Source organism: Zingiber officinale, chromosome 8A (genome assembly GCF_018446385.1).
Source record: "Zingiber officinale cultivar Zhangliang chromosome 8A, Zo_v1.1, whole genome shotgun sequence".
In the NCBI taxonomy this organism is placed as follows: domain Eukaryota; kingdom Viridiplantae; phylum Streptophyta; class Magnoliopsida; order Zingiberales; family Zingiberaceae; genus Zingiber; species Zingiber officinale.
The window spans coordinates 73,235,077-73,251,658 of NC_056000.1; the positions used below are offsets into that span (position 1 = coordinate 73,235,077).

At 38.0% G+C, this 16,582-nt stretch overlaps 1 protein-coding gene across 1 annotated transcript; it reads left to right on the forward strand.

The window, feature by feature from the left end:
* Window positions 1-11,570: 11,570 nt before the first annotated feature.
* LOC122011679 (protodermal factor 1-like) lies at window positions 11,571-12,603 on the forward strand. Its single transcript, XM_042568053.1, has 3 exons — window positions 11,571-11,766; window positions 11,837-12,035; window positions 12,100-12,603. Exons 1-3 carry the CDS (start codon window positions 11,625-11,627, stop codon window positions 12,428-12,430), a joined length of 672 nt encoding a protein of 223 aa, XP_042423987.1. The 5' UTR covers window positions 11,571-11,624; the 3' UTR covers window positions 12,431-12,603.
* The last annotated feature ends 3,979 nt before the right edge of the window (window positions 12,604-16,582 follow it).

A 16,582-nucleotide genomic window follows, 5' to 3' on the forward strand; every position in this document is an offset into this window, starting at 1 on the left:
AAATAGTGTTGCCGAATGTAAAAATCGAACATTAAAGGAAATGATGAATGTCTTGTTGATAACTTCAGGCTTACCCCAAAACTTGTGAGGGTAAGCTATATTATCAGCAAACCACATTCTCAACAAAATTCCTCACAAGAAAACTGATAAAACACCATATGAGCTATGGAAAGGCTGCGAGCCATCGTACAGATACCTGAAAGTGTGCAAAGGTTGAAGTACCCAAGCCAAAGCAAGTAAAAAATCGGACCTAAAACGTTCGATGACATATTTGTCGGATATGCCTATAATAGTAAGGCATATTGTTTCATAGTTCACAAGTTAGACATTCCTGATATTCATGTGGGACAACCATGGAATCTCGGAATATGATATTCTTTGAAAACATATTCCCGAATAAGAAGGAAAACATTCAAAATGATAACAATGAAAGTTCTAATGAAAATGATCTTTTTGAACTTAGTTGTCATAAAAAGACTATTGACAATCAAAGCGAAGAGTCATGTCGGAGCAAACAGGCTAGAGTTGAGAAATTGTTTGGACCAGACTTCATGACTTTTATGTCGAAAATGGACCCAAGAATATTAAGCGAAGCTCTCTCTAGTCCCGATGCCCCATTGTGGAAAGAAGCTGTCAATAATGAAATCGAGTCCATCATGAATAACCATACTTAGGAATTAGTGAACCTTCCTTCTGGTACTAAACCATTAGGTTGTAAGTGGATACTAAAACACAAGTATAAAGCTGATGGATCAATTGACAAGTATAAAGCTAGACTTTTAGCCAAAGGATACAGGCAAAAGGAAGGTATTGATTACTTCGATACCTACTCACCAGTGACAAGGATTACGTCCATATGAGTGCTGATAGCCATCACAACACTGTTTAACCTTGAAATTGCTAGGTGCTACTTGGAATACCATTCTGTTTCCCCTGTACAAAAAAAATTTGTACAAGCACAGAACTTTTCCTAGCAACCCATGTGCTCTTTAGAAGTTAAACTTGGATTGGAAACGAAACTTAACATTTTTACTCCAAGTTCGTTCTTCAAAGTTAAACCTGGATTGGAAACGAAATTTAACATTTTTACTCCAAATTCAACCCTTGTGTTCTTCTGAAGTTAAATCATACTACAGAAGTTGATTAAATATTTATTTCAAGGATCGGCTTCCAGGTCGTAGGCGAGGCACTAGGCCTTCTTGGTTATGGGATCATCCATCACTTCCTAGACAAAACCTTTCAAAGAAATTGAATATTTAAACTTCTCACAGTAACCTTAGGTTTAACTATAGAGACCTCAATCAAGGCACAAGATCGAAACACAAATCGAAGCATAAAAATGAAAACACGAAATCGTTAGCCTCTCGTGTTGATATTTCAGGATCCATACAAAAAAAACAAAACTAGTTGTACTGTGAAATAAATAACTAGTTGTACCTTTCTTCGTAGACAAAGACCTCTTGATCTTCTGCTTATTCCTCTCCTCTTCTTGGATGTCGTGTGGGCGACAATCTACCAAGACAAAAAAAACACCCGAACCCTATTTATTTACAAGCCGCCTACCACCAAAAGATGCAAAGAAAAGAAAGCCTCCTTCTTCTTCTTCTCCTCCAAACCGCCGGCCACCAAGGTGCTTCGTCTCTTTGTTTTCTTTTCCTCCAAGCTCCGGCCACCAAGAGAACATGGGGCGCCAACCCTAGAGGGAAGAAAAGGAAAGACGAAAAGAAGTGGGACGCCAACCCTAGAGGAAACAAAAGAAAGAATGGGGCGCCGACCTTAAGGGAAAGGAGAGGGTTTTTAGTTATGGAGAGAAACTTATCAATTCTTAATTGAATTGTTGATTGTAGTGGCACAACCTCCTCTCCTTTTATAACTCTTTGCCCTAGATAAAAAAGGAGAAAAAGTAATAGATTTTTGTTTAGAAAAAATCTCTAGAAAAGAATTAACATAATTCTTTTTATAAAAATTTCTTAAGAAAGAATTAGTATAATTCTTTTTAGAAAATTTCTAAGAAAGAATCAACATAATTCTTTTTAGAAAAATCTCTAGGAAAGAATTAACATAATTCTTTTTAGAAAAATTTCTTAAGAAAGAATTAATATAATTTTTTTTAGAAAATTTCTAAGAAAGAATCAATGTAATTCTTTTTAGAAAAATCTCTAATTCTGTTGAGAAAAAATCTCCTTTTTTTTTTCTTTTTCTTTTCCTTTTGGTTTGGCCGACCCCTTGCTTGGGTACTAAGCAAGGCTTGGCCGACCCCTTTCTTGGGTAGGAAGCAAAACCAAAACGGATGAATGCGAGGCTTTATAGAGGCTACAACAGGGACCGAGAGGAGGAATTAGTTTTGACCTCCTGATGGACTTGAGCTTTCTGTGTTCGACCCGAACACCAAACTCAAATTCATCAATAATAACTCATACTACTAAAGAGTTATTATTGAACTACCGCATCAATCCCATATTACAATATGAGCTCCTTCTTATCATGAGTGCGTTAGTCTCCCTATGTTTAAGATATCGTATGCCCATTAATTAAATGAGTTACTGACAACTCACTTAATTAACATCTAGCTCTAAGAGAAGTATCACTCAACCTTATTATCATATCGGACTAAGTCCACCTGCAGGGTTTACATGATAATCCTTATGATCTCCTCAAGGGGGCATCATCAACCTAAATCACTAGGACATAGTTTTCTTTTATAATCAACAACACATCATATAAATAATATTATTTCCCAACTTATCGGGCTATTGATTTAACTGAATAAATCTCATCCTTTGATAAATTAAAGAAGTAAATACTAAGTATATGTGTTTGTTATTATATCGGGATTAAGAGTATGCACATCCATAATAACAGAGGTTTTGTTCTTTTATGGAGTCAGTATAAAAAGAAGCAATCTCAAATGGTCCTACTCAATACACACATAGTGTACTAATGTAATTTTATAGTTAAGATAAACTAATACCAAATCACACTACAACCATTCTAATGGTTTGCCCCAATCGATCTTGGTTGTGAACTACTATTTATAATTTATAAGGAACTGATAACATTATCTTCTGTGTGACACCACACACCATGTTATCTATAATATAAATTAAATGGATAACTGCATTTAACTAAATGCATACATTTGACCAATGTGATTCTCATGTCAAAATAAATGTTCATACAAAAAGTTAGACTTTTAGTATACATCCTAACAGAAATACACCAAATGGATGTTAAGACTGCATTCTTAAATGGTGAGTTGGAAGAAGAAATCTATATGGAGCAACTCAAGGGGTTCGTAGCTCCAGGAAAAGAGGAAAAGGTGTATCGACTTGTTAAGTCATTGTACGGACTTAAACAAGCACCTAAACAATGGCACGAAAAATTTGACAAAACAATACTATCAAACGAATTCAAAATAAATGAATGTGACAAATGCATTTATGTCAAACAGACACCTAAAGGTCATGTAATCGTTTGTCTATATGTAGACGACATGTTTATAATGGGCAGTAATCATGAATACAAAGAAAATGTTGACCAAGAATTTCGATATGAAAGATATGTGTCTAGCAGATGTTATATTGGGAATTAAAATTCTCAAGACATCCGATGGGATAGTTTTGACACAATCTCATTATGTAGAGTCAGTATTGAAACGGTTCAATGAGTACGATCTCTCTACAGTAAAAACACCTATGGATCTAAGTCAATACTTAATGAAAAATCATGGTGAACCCATATCGCAATTGGAATATTCTCGGTTAATAGACAGTTTGATATATCTCGCAAACTGCACACGTCTAGATATTGCTTGTGTGGTAAACAAGCTGAGTCATTTTACGAGTAATCTAAACGACACCCATTGGAAAATACTGATGCGAGTTCTTAGATATTTGAAATATACTATAAACTACGGATTACATTACGGAACATATCCCACTGTCTTAGAGGGATATTATGATGCTAATTAGATATCAGATACAAAAGATTCCAAATCCACTAGTGGGTATGTATTCACAATCGGTGGAGAAGCAGTATCTTGGAAATCCACAAAGCAAACATGCATTGCTCGATCAACTATGGAATTCGAGTTTATAGCACTAGACAAAGGAGTAGAAGAAGCTGAATGGTTGAAGAATTTCTTGGAAGATATTCCAAGCTGGACGAAACCTGTGTCTGCCGTACTTATACACTGTGATAGTCAATCGATGATTGGAAGGACACAGAGTAGTATATATAATGGTAAGTCTCGACATATACGTTGCGGACACAATACCATTAGGCAGTTGATCTCGAACGGAGTGATTGCAATCAACTATATCAAGTCAAAAGATAACTTGGCATACCCTCTTACGAAGGAGCTAAGTCAAGATCAAGTATACTGCTCATCGAGAGGAATGTAACTAAAAATCTACAACTAAAATGACTGTAGCGGCAACCCAACCTTGTTGACTAGATATCCTAAGATCTTGGTTCAATGGGACAACGAAGTTACAGAAGTTATGTTATAGCACACGAGATATATTATCTCTATTCCAATTCTAGGATGAACTTGTGTTATCCTACCACATGTAGTGAGGTTAAGCGTATGCTTTTAATGACTTTTATAGCTTTATAAGGTGGAGTATGGTAGGAAACTCTTGATAGAAGTGCCACCTATATGAGTGTGAAGACTGGTCGCTTCAATGAAGCACTCATGAATCCAAGATGGTGTCCATGGCCAAATCGGAACCAACCATGAGAACCAAAAGTAGGTGAGTTGTGTGGGCGTTATTGTCTTAGTATACACAAATAGCTGAGCAGTTCAAGATATCACGTTCACTACGTAGCCTAGTATGCTCAATAGCATTCCACTACGGAAGGTTCAAAGCCACAAGCTACATCTCCCGATGTATTAACTTATCGATTGAACTCTCTTTAGGTGATAACATGCATGCATTAAATTTCATTTCTGTGGGAGATTGTTAGAAATTATAAATAAGAAATTAAAAGGTTTAAGTGCCTTTTGGATAGTTAAAGGGTGGTATCTTATGAAGAGGTAGTGTGCCTCTTAGGAAAGGATGCGATCTACATCATCTAATTCAAAATGGATGGATGAGATCTAATTGAACCAAGAGGTTCTTATACCCCCTTCATTTAGTATAAATAAAGTCCCTCACATCCTCATTTCACTCACTCAATTCCTTCCAAGCAAAGCAAGCATTGCATTCCATACTTGCATTGGAGAGTTCGAGAAGCCTTCTTTGGTTTGGAGGTCTTGCGATTTGTAGTGCTACTATCGCAAGATAAAGTTGTTGTATCTTGGGAGACGATTGTAGTGTTCCGTGAGCACCGTGTGTGGGGTAAATTTGTCTTAAAGAGATAGAGTCTAACTCTAGCCTCGACTCAATTAAAGTTGATCAATAGAAATAGAAAGTGATGTCGGATTTGATGATGATTCTCTTGTGGTTGATGAAAAGGAGGGTTTGAGAGAATGCAAGAAGAGATGACCATTGTCCTCTAGATTTTTTTTTAAAAAGGAAAAATTATTTAATAATTTAAAAATAATTCCTCAATCAGTTAAACACATATTTATATAAACTTCAAACTTTAAAACCCAAATAAAGGGAAAAAATCATGATATATTTACTGCAATAACTAAATTGTAAAGAAAAGAAAAGAAAAGAAATAAAAATAAAAATATTATTAAGGGACTCACAATCCTAAAAATTCTAAACTTACTCAAAATAAAAAAAAATAAATGAGAAGATAGAAATTATAAAAATATATATAAAATACCTTAAATATAAAAATAAAAATTACTAAAAATAATAATAATAATCTACATATCCTTTTGCATTATAAAAAAAACAATAAAGGACAGATGAATAACCCTATATTTACAGGTTGGTTATAGAAAGAGTTTTTTTTTTTGTATGTATTATCATAAGAGCATCCACATTAAATAAATTAATATGGTGTTATAACATTCAATAGGTGTCAAAACTGATGTAGAGTAAAGTTTGAATGAGACTGACCCACCATTTTAATGAACACATTCATTTCAATGAACACGTTCATTGAATTTTTCTTTGCCTTTTTTTACTTTATCTGCTTACGTGATGGTGGGCGCAAGGCTGGCCCACCCCCCACATGGGTCCATTTTATTTTTTTTTATTAATATATATGTTTTTTATAAAAAAAATAAAAATGGAATATTTTAAAATTAAAAACTAATGGCTAGTTTTAATAAAAAAAATCAAAATTTTATCTATAAATATTCATCACCTTATTACAATCTTTCAAACACCTAAATCACTCTAAAAATCTTCTCTTATTTTTTCTTCGAAATGGATGAAAATAATCAAGGATTTTTTAGAAATGTTATGAATTATCAAAATCGTCGAAAGAAAATGCTTTTTCTTAAAATTCACAAATTCCACCAAATTATCCATATTTTTATATCCAATAAATTATTCACATAATCCATACCCATCAGATCCATATAATCATACCCTTCAAATTATCCATATAATCCATATCCACAAAATTATGCATATAATCCACGTGCAACTGGTATGCATTTTACATCTTCGGTGGAAAATGATCTGTTTATTCCGACTTTTGTTCCAGAGACTCAACTATCTTATTGTGAATCCACAATTGAAATCGCAAATTTAGAGAAGGCGGATTTTGGCGCTGTAGGTAGAAGAAAACAGTAAACATGGAGTAAGGTTGAAGACGAAGTTTTAGCGAGATCGTTTGTTACTATCAACGATGGTCCAATCATCGACAATGATCAGAAGGCGGATGCTTTCTAGGAACGTATTGCAATCTACTACAATGAGAATCATTCTCCAGGTACACCCATTAGAATTGCAAGTGTTATACAATCACATTGACACAATACCATACAAAAAAAGGTATATCATTTCAATGCAAATTACAATAGTATTTATAGCGTGTATCATAGCAGCCACAGTGATGAGGACATATTGTAGCTTGCATATGAAAAATATCGCGAGGAAAATAATGGTATTACATTTAATCTCAAGCGTGTATGGAGAATTGTAAAAGATTGTCCAATGTTTACTCCATAGTCTGTTGATCACCTTGTTAGCACGAAGAAGGCAAAGACCTTGGAGTCGGGGGCAAGCAACACCTCATCTAACCAAGATGCGAGTCTGCATACAAACTTAAATAAAGAAGAAACTCGTCCAATGGGTTAGAAGGCAACAAAAAGAAAGGGAAAAGGCAAAATGAAATCAGACATTGAAGGTATGACAATAAATTTAGACAATATGTTTGCAAAGTTTACTTAGCATACAAGCATAAAAATGGATAAAGTTGAAATGAAAAAAAAAAACTCTAAGTTGAGGAGATGAAAGCAAATGTTGTCGAGATGAAAGCAAAAGCTGCCTTAGCCAAAGTTCAACTAAAGGAATATGCAATCCTTTCGAATGACACTTCACAAATGACTGAGGAGTAATTTATCATCCACAAACATCTATGTCAAGAGATTAGGCAGAGATGGAATATACAATTTTTAATTATTGTACTTTTTAATTAATGTAATTTTCCATTATTATACTTTTTTAATTAATGCTTTCTTAGTTGTCCTGGCTCCTTTATTTTTCAAATATTTTATTTAGAAAGATTAAATAAATAAATGGGGTGGCCCACCCAAATGAACTAACCAATGTCTTGGAAATGCTATGGGGTGTTCGGAAATGGTTAGTGGTTAAATAGGAGGATCGCTATAACTATAGCCATTGGTAAATTTACCAAAGAAGAAAATGATCTATTTGATATTATGGATGATTAGTTACGCACAGACCATTTCATTTTTGTAGGTTGGTCCAACCTATTGCTCTTTCCTTATGCTTATGAATAGTCTATAATTAGTATATTCAAATTATTTATTTCATTTCCTTTTTTCTTAATTAATTTGATTCAATTAGTTGAATTGAGAAGTATCCACAATTCATGAGAATCATTCTATTAATATAGCCATTGGAATATATGTGTACAATTAATGTACAATTCGATTAATGGAAAGTAGCTATTGAAATATATTCATTTTAATATGGCAGTTGACAAGAAAAAATAAATAAATAAAGTGCTTTACAATTCTTCATTCTAAACATAGACTTTAACTAGTTTCCTCCAAAATGTCTCAATATTCAAGTAGCATCATCTCTGATTCGATAAGTGAAAACGAAGTCCAAGTTGAAATTGTTGATGAAGGTTATAATTCGGGGAATGAGCTAATGTCATTAATACTTTAACAATGCTGACAAATAGTTGAGCATATTAATGTAATAACGAGATGCAGCGAAAAAAAAGTTCATCTAAATAAATCGTGAAGCCAGGCATACGAGGCTCTTCAATAATTATTTCTCCACAAATCCAGTGTATCCAGATCAACTATTTCGAAGATGATTTCACATGCGAAGAGATTTATTTTGTCGTATAGTGAATGCACTCGAGAGTCGTTCTTCATATTTTCAGCAAAGGCACGATGTTGCGAGAAGGCTTGTCACCATTACAAAAATGCATGACTACGATTCATCAATTGTCTTATGGAGTCCTAGCCAACCATCTTGATGAGTACCTACACATGAGTGAATCAACCTCCATCAAGTGTCTTTTCAAGTTTTGCGGTTATGTAGTTGAACTATTTGGTAATCGATACTTGAGAAGGCTGAATGCTAACGATGTTCAACGTCTTCTTCAAATGCATGATGAGAGGCATAATTTTCTAGAATGTTGGGCAGCCTTGATTGCATGCGTTCGAATGGAAAAGCTGTACAGTTGCTTGGAAAAACCAATTTACAAGAGATTATGGATCACCAATAATCGTGCTTGAAGTAGTCGCGTCTTAAGACTTGTGGATATGTCATGCATTCTATGGTAGTAGATATTCACATAATGATATTAATGTGTTGTACAAATCTCCCCTATTTAATAACGTCTTGCAAGGAAATGTCTCGGAGATTAATTTCATAGTCAACGAGACTCAATATACGAAGGGGTATTATCTAATAGATGAAATACATCTAGAATGAGCTACTTTCGTGAAGACTTTTCCTTGCCTAGAAGATCCTAAGAGGAGGTTGTTTAAAGAAAGGCAAGAGGCTGCAAGAAAAGATGTTGAACGATCATTTGGGATTCTCTAAGCTCAATGGACAATTGTTCAAGGTCCAGTTCGTTATTGGTACAGAAAAAAGTTAAAACATATTATGTTAACATGTATTATTTTACACAACATGATTATTAAAGATAAGAAGGTCAAATGATAAATTGATATAACGATGAAGGTAACGAACCTGCACAACCTGTCTAGGGTTTAAATTGAGGATTTCATGATTATCTCCGGATAAATTCCGAACTACATGACAATCATGTGCATCACCAGCTTCATGCAGACTTAGTTGAATATATTTGGTCACAATATAACAACAATCCTTGAAAGTGTTGTATTTTAATTTTATGCAAATGTAATTTTTTTATATATTGTACTCATTCATTTCAAATTTATAATAATATTTTAATCTTAATAAATGCTACTCAAAAATAAGGAAAAAATATTTTACGTAAAAAAATAATATTCATTTTAAATATATTTAAAATTATTATTATTATTTATTTTAAATAATAATCATTTCAATTGGGTAAATAAAATTGAAATTGTATTCATTTAATGTATAATAAAAATAAAGATGAATGAATAGACAGTGAGACTTATAAATAATTAATGTTAATGTTAAAATGAATGTGAGAGAATGAAGATGTTAATATAATATGTATCTTTGATTAAGTGGTGGGTGTTATAACATCCACTAATGAAGATGCTCTAAATGTGGTAACCATAATTACAGTCTTTCCAATCACAATAAAGATGTAATGAAAGTAACTTAAAAGACTTAATATGATATATATGGCAAACTTTATTGTTTGCCTTTTATCTTTTTCATGGCCATTATCCTACTGTACGTACTCTTGACTGTACTCTTCACAAACTCACCGTAGGTTAATAATAGCTAGTAAGGATATTAACAATCTGATTATGTACAAAGTGGGAATCAATTACAAACAATGAAATGGTAGCAAGATACACTGTAACACCAAACAGCTAAAAAGCAAATCTACAAGTTATCAATATGTGGAATGATGCAGGGCATCTCCTTCTATTGCCCAATCACATTATAGTTTGTGTAATATCACTTTAACTAGGGTTTTAGATGAAGTAGCAGTTAACAAGGTGAAGATTGTTTTGGCTTCGTCACTTCAAATTAAGAACACAAAATGACAATAAATGTCACAATAAAGGAACTGATGATATAAAAGCAGACACTAAATCAGTTCGTTGTTGGAAGTTAATTACTGCACAGGCAAGTCCATCATTCTCCTGCTGCTCACTGTGAACCTCGAGAGCCAACTCACATCATTCAAAGTACGTACTGCTGTAAACCACACCACCCCACACCACACCACCCCACACCGCCAACTGCAGCAGTTAATGCCTCCTTTCTGCCTTCCTCATTCTGATCTCGCTTCCACTACCTTTCAACTTATGAATGAATGCAGACTGGATACAACACACTGATCTCTAAATCCATAACATATGAAAATAATTAGGTTTAGGTATGTTTAATGTGAATAAATACTGCATTCACGTAATGATCATGAACGCTCCTTAATCTGTCCCCTCGGGACTGTGCGATGGTTAAAATATGGGGTGTTGTCACATGAGGTATTGGAGTCGAAACTCGGCGTGACCGAGCATAATCTCCCCCATGTCTTGGCCATTTGCACTAATGGCTAGTAGTCATCCGTGATTTATTTCCTCCGTGTTGGCCTAGGGACGGGTTAGCGGGGGCGCTGGGGGCGAGCGAATCGCCTTTTGCCACATGAACGCTCCTTAATCGTCTCCTCGGGACGATTTAGTGGATAACACAAGAGGTATTGTCACCACGAGGTTTGAGCTGGGGGCAAACATATTCGTCTTTTGTCACCATGAATGTTCCTTAATCAATTTGACAGTCGACTTTAAATTGATTCCGTGATTTATCTCCCTCCACATAATATAAAGATGGATTATAAGAGACGTCTAAAACAAGCATAATCATATTTTGCTACAACGGGCGTAGCTAAGTTGTTGGTATTCGGACGATAAATTTACATCACATATTCGAATGTCTTGTAATTTATTCCCTTAGGAAATAAGTTCTTCCTGTCTAGAAGATCATTTAGTACAATAATTTACTTTCTTTCCATAAGATCTTTAGATGGACAAAGTACTTCTCCGTGTTAATCCTAAAATAAATTGACGAGAGTATTGAAGATGAATATGTTCATCTTTTACCACTATTAGAGATACAAAGTAGGAATATATATTTTCACTTTTTGCATCACATGAACGCTTAGCATGTCATGTTATCGGCAAAGACCAGCTGGCCAATGGCTTAAAGTAAATGTCTTCCAACTACTTGCTGCCAAACTTTATGCTCATCAATGTTCTTTGCCAGATCTGAACACTGCTTCCGGGTATTTATGCCCATGCAGTCACACTGCTCCTCTTCACTGCATCACCACCTTCTTCTTCTTCTCCTCCTCCTCTGTTGTTATCGAATTGGTGGAGCATGGAGTGGAAGGGTTTTCTGGTTTGCTTTCTTGTACTGGAGTTGGCTTCTCAGAATGTGGCCATGAGTCGGAGTCTGCCGGAGCAGGAGTTCGCCGAGCAGAAGAACTACTATCCTCCCTCAACTGGGGGCTCTCCATCTCGTAGGCTGGACAGTTTGGTGTTCCCTGTTATTGGATTGCAGCGAATCACTCATGCATTTCGCCTTTGCAGACTCCGGAAGCTCCCACGGCACTGCGACGCCATCGCATGGAGCGCCGAGCACTCCCAGCGGCAGCGGCGGCGGCGGCGGCGGCTCATACCACTCGCCTCCGAGCAGTACTGGAGGAGGCAGTAGTCCGGCCGTCAACCCCTCGCCTTCCACGCCGGCGTTTGACCCGCATAACTCTCCCTTCTTCACCGGCACATGCAAGTGAGTTCTACCATTTCAGTTGGTGGTCTCGTGGCTATTCCATGAATGGGATGATCTGGTGCAGGTACTGGGGGTCTCACCCCGATGTCATAACCGCCGTCGTGGGTTCATGGGGCAGCATCGGCGACCTCTTCGGCCACAGCTGCGCCGCCATCTTCGGCAGCAACCCCAGCCTCCCGGCGGCCCTGACGAACACGAGGCAGGACGGGTACGGCGCGCTCTTCCGCGAGGGCACCGCCTCCTTCCTCAACTCCATGACCAACAGCAAGTTCCCCTACTCCACGCCCCAGGTCAAGTCCGCCTTCGCCGGCGCGATTGCCTCCGACGGCATGGCGCAGGCCCAGGCCGACATCTTCAAGCAAGCCAACGAGGGCAAGATCAAGGTCTTAAGCTAATCGTATCGTCGCCGGCCGGAATATCGGTCCAACATCGTCGGATTTGTTTGCTTTGCTTTGAATTTTCTATTGCATGCATGCATGATGCATTAATTACGTTAAGTGATCAGGTGTTTGCCAAATCATGAATAGCTAGCGCGTGAGAATCGGTGGTGGTGGTCGTTATATATCTATATTTGATGAGTTGAATTAATGTCGTTAAATTAAATGTGGTGAGGTGGTGAAGGTTGAAGGGTTGTTGGAAGGTGTTAAAAAAATCTTATATACTTTCAGTTAAATTAGCTAATCCTTGTCATTTATTTTGTGTTGCTAGCTGGATAGTTTTCCAAATCTATCTAGTTCTATTTTGCTCAAGTTAAAGCCACGTGGACACAAATGTCCATACATAAAATCGTCCGAGAGCCTAAATTTTACCCATGTTATAGCTATTCTCATGAACATTTAATTTGCATCATCATGAAGAGTTATGCTACAGCGACTCGAACACTTCTTTAAATCGACTTCTAAATGTGTATAAATTGAAGTTTAAATTTACTCAGTAGATGAATAAGATCGTTGATATGATCGAGAAGTATAAGAGACCGAGACAAAAGAAGTGGCTTTCGGTTCAGGTAAATCGGGACGATTCTTTGCCCATCTCTAGATGGCTCATCTGACTTTAGGGGCTCAACTCTCCGATTCTTCCTAGATTAACATATATTAAGAATGATCTTCAAAGGTACATCAGACTTTGGGAACTTAGATCCCCTGACTTAATGTTCCGCTCAGTCAGATCAATTCGCTTGACTCCTAGAGTCGATCCATCCGAGTCCAAGGACTTAGCTTTCCAAATTTCTCCCAGATGAACAAATATTAAAAATGACCTTCAAAGGTGCATCCGACTCTAAGGGTTCAGTTTCTCCGACTCAATGATCTGCTCAGTTAGATCAGCTCGTCCGACTCCAGGGGCTCAGCTCACTCAGCTCCTCTAGTTAATCCAAGTGACTCCAAGGGCTCCACTCCCCCAACTCCTCCTAGATGAATAGACATTACGAATGACCTTCAAAGGTACATTCGACTCCAAGGGCTCAACTCCTCCAACTCAGTGCTCCGCTCAGTAAAATCAAGTCCTCCAATCCCTCCAGTCGGTCCACCTAACTCACGAGCTCAACTTCCCCGATATTCTAATATGCCCGTGCTATTTGACTCACTACTAAAAAAAGGACCCTTTAATGATGGGATTTTCTGTCATTAAGGGGGTGATTCCCATCATTAAAGCTCATCAACGACGATAATAAAAGACCGTAGGAGGTTATAATTAAAAGTACCTGTCAAGAAAAGATTAACAATGGAGATAAAAGACTATAGGAGGTTGTAGGTCAAAATATTAATTTAACTTAACATAAACTTAACTTTAATTAATCTAACCTAAATTTATAATTTGGAATAATCTTAATTGAAAACTAAATTTAATTAATACCCTAATTTAAACTAAGTATTATTAATCTAAAATAAATAAATAATGATCCTGTAATAATGGGGGGTCCCACCAGAGATAGGTCAAAATAAGGAACACCGGCTGACGTGGAAGACAAAGTCAAGCGGGGTAGCCAAATCTGCCGAGCTGACTGGGTATGGCCAAGCGAACTGAGTATGGTTGAGCAGACCGAGTACTGTCGAGCATATGGTACTAGCTTAGGAGACAAGTACGCTGGGTTCTCCTCGACCGGATAAAATTGTCCTCTGACAACAAAGAGAGCTAAGCAGCAGGCAGTCTCGCCAATCGGGCTTTGCGTCCGATCAGAGGGGGATAACTGACAAGGGCCAGGAAGCAAGGAAAGAAACAGGCCAGCAGACCCTAAGCCTACTACCGAGAGGAGATAGCCCAGCTGAGCGGCCTTCGACTGACTGAGTATGACCCCACTAAATATCTTGTTATATCCTTTTGGGAGTTTGTGTCGCTGATAGCAAGGCATGTCCAGTACTTTCGAAGCTTCTAGGCTGTCACATTAGAGAACTGCATGGCTGCTTAAGGAATGGTGTCAGAGATACCTTTTGACTTGTCTTTTCCTAAGACACCTATGAAAATGTGTCTATGCTTTGGAATGCGTGTACAAATACTCCAGTGACGTTATAAAAAGGGGTTCCTATCCACAAGGAGAGGTATATGCAACTTCATTTCTACACACTTAGCTATAGTTTCTGCTATTTTACCTATTACCAGAAACTGACTTGAGCATCCAAGAGCCAATGTTGGGAACCCCTTCTCAGTTCGGCATTGACATTCCTTGTTTTGTAGATCGCGAAAAGTCTTCATCGTCAAAGAGAGCGTCATATTCCCAACCCACTATCTTCTTCGATTTTGGATAGGATCATATTGGTGTCGTTTGTGGAAACTTCATCTGCATCCAAAACATGAAGATAGAAGACGTTGGACGACTCTCCACCATGATGCTAACGTAAGAGGAGCTGGAGATGCTAATAAACGCCCGGGCTACAATGATGATATAGCAACAAATGGAGGTTGTTGTTGACGGAGGGGCGCCGCATGACCCTGTTGTGTCAGCGACATGACAACAAGCTGACCCAGGAGTGAGAATCGGGGAACCGATCGACAGACGAGCGCATCATCAATATACGGATGCTCCATAGGAAGCACCAAACTCTCCAATCCCATATCATCGAGCGCTATTTTGTACGCCCTTGGAGGAGCATGGTCGGGCGGAGAAGACATAGGGGTCATCTTCAGAGGAGGTGCTCATTCAGGATAGGCGAAAAGGTAAAGTGCCCCGATCAGACGAGTCGCATAAGTGGGTCAACAGGCAGTTCTCCCGGGAGATTCTAGACAATCAGCTTCCTGCACATTTTCGTCTATTGACAATTGGAGAATACAATGGAACCGATCCCAAAGACCACCTTGTCAAATTTGACAATATGTCTGCACTCTACTATACTGATGGAGTTAAATGTCGAGTCTTCCTCACCACCTTGTCCGGGTTAGCACAAAGGTGGTTCAAGCGTCTATCGATCAGCTCCATCTGCTGTTTTAAGGACTTTCAAGTGACATTTCTACAACACTTTGCTAGCAGCCGTCACTATGAGAAGACGAATTTGAACCTATTCACCATCTAGTAGGGACCCAAGGAAGGGTGAAGGGTTTATATTGAAAGATTCAACCAAGTGGCCATAGATATCTCATCGACCACTCAGGAAATCTTGGTAAGTGCTTTCTCCCAAGGACTTACCGAGGGTGATTCTTTAGGTCCCTTATTATGGAGCCGCCAAGGGACTTCAACCAATTGCTCAAGAGAGCCACAAAGTACATGAACGTGGAGGAAGCACAATTGGCTCGGAGAAAGGAAGCAGTCCCTGAGCTAACTGTCGTCTCGGAGCACCAAACAGTGCACGCCCATCAACCACCAAAGGAGCCCTGAAATGGGACCGCTCAATAGCACCAAGAGCCTCGAGCTCAAGCCGTCCAGCATGTGGAAGCCGACCGGGCAAAATTGAAGGAGCCTCTCGACCATGGACTCCTCTATTGTGTTTTTTCCACCATACGACAACGAATAATACCAAGGATTGTTATCATCTAAATCCTAAGCAGCGCCAATCGACGACAACTCACCACTGATCACCATCTCTCGATCACTATCACTATCATCGATCGGAGAGATAGCAGGGACAAAGTCAGGCTTCAGCCGAGCGACATCATTCACATGCTCGACTTGGGAGTAATCGGGGCATGAGCGAGCCTCAGCAAAGCGGTCGCATCAATCAGATTGAGAGGAAGAGAATCACTACAATGTCGCTCAGGGTGATATTGGCATGATCACGAGAGGACTCTAACCGGGCTCGGAAGTTGCACGCCCAGTAGTTAAAGATTCACGCCATCAGATGCACCAAAGCGGCTATGGAAGGACTAAAATTCAGTTTCGGTCCTCAAGACTTGGAGGGAGTGGAAGTCCCTTATGACGACACCCTGATCATCAAAGTAGTAATTGTTAATTACAATATTTACCATACCTTTGTAGATACAAGCAGTTTGGTAAATATCATTTTTCAGAAAGCCTTCGATTAACTACAAATCGATCGGAGTGAGCTGCAGCCCAGGACGACTCCCTTATACGAGTTCATGGGCAATGAGGTATTGCCAATTGGCCATACTTGGCTAGC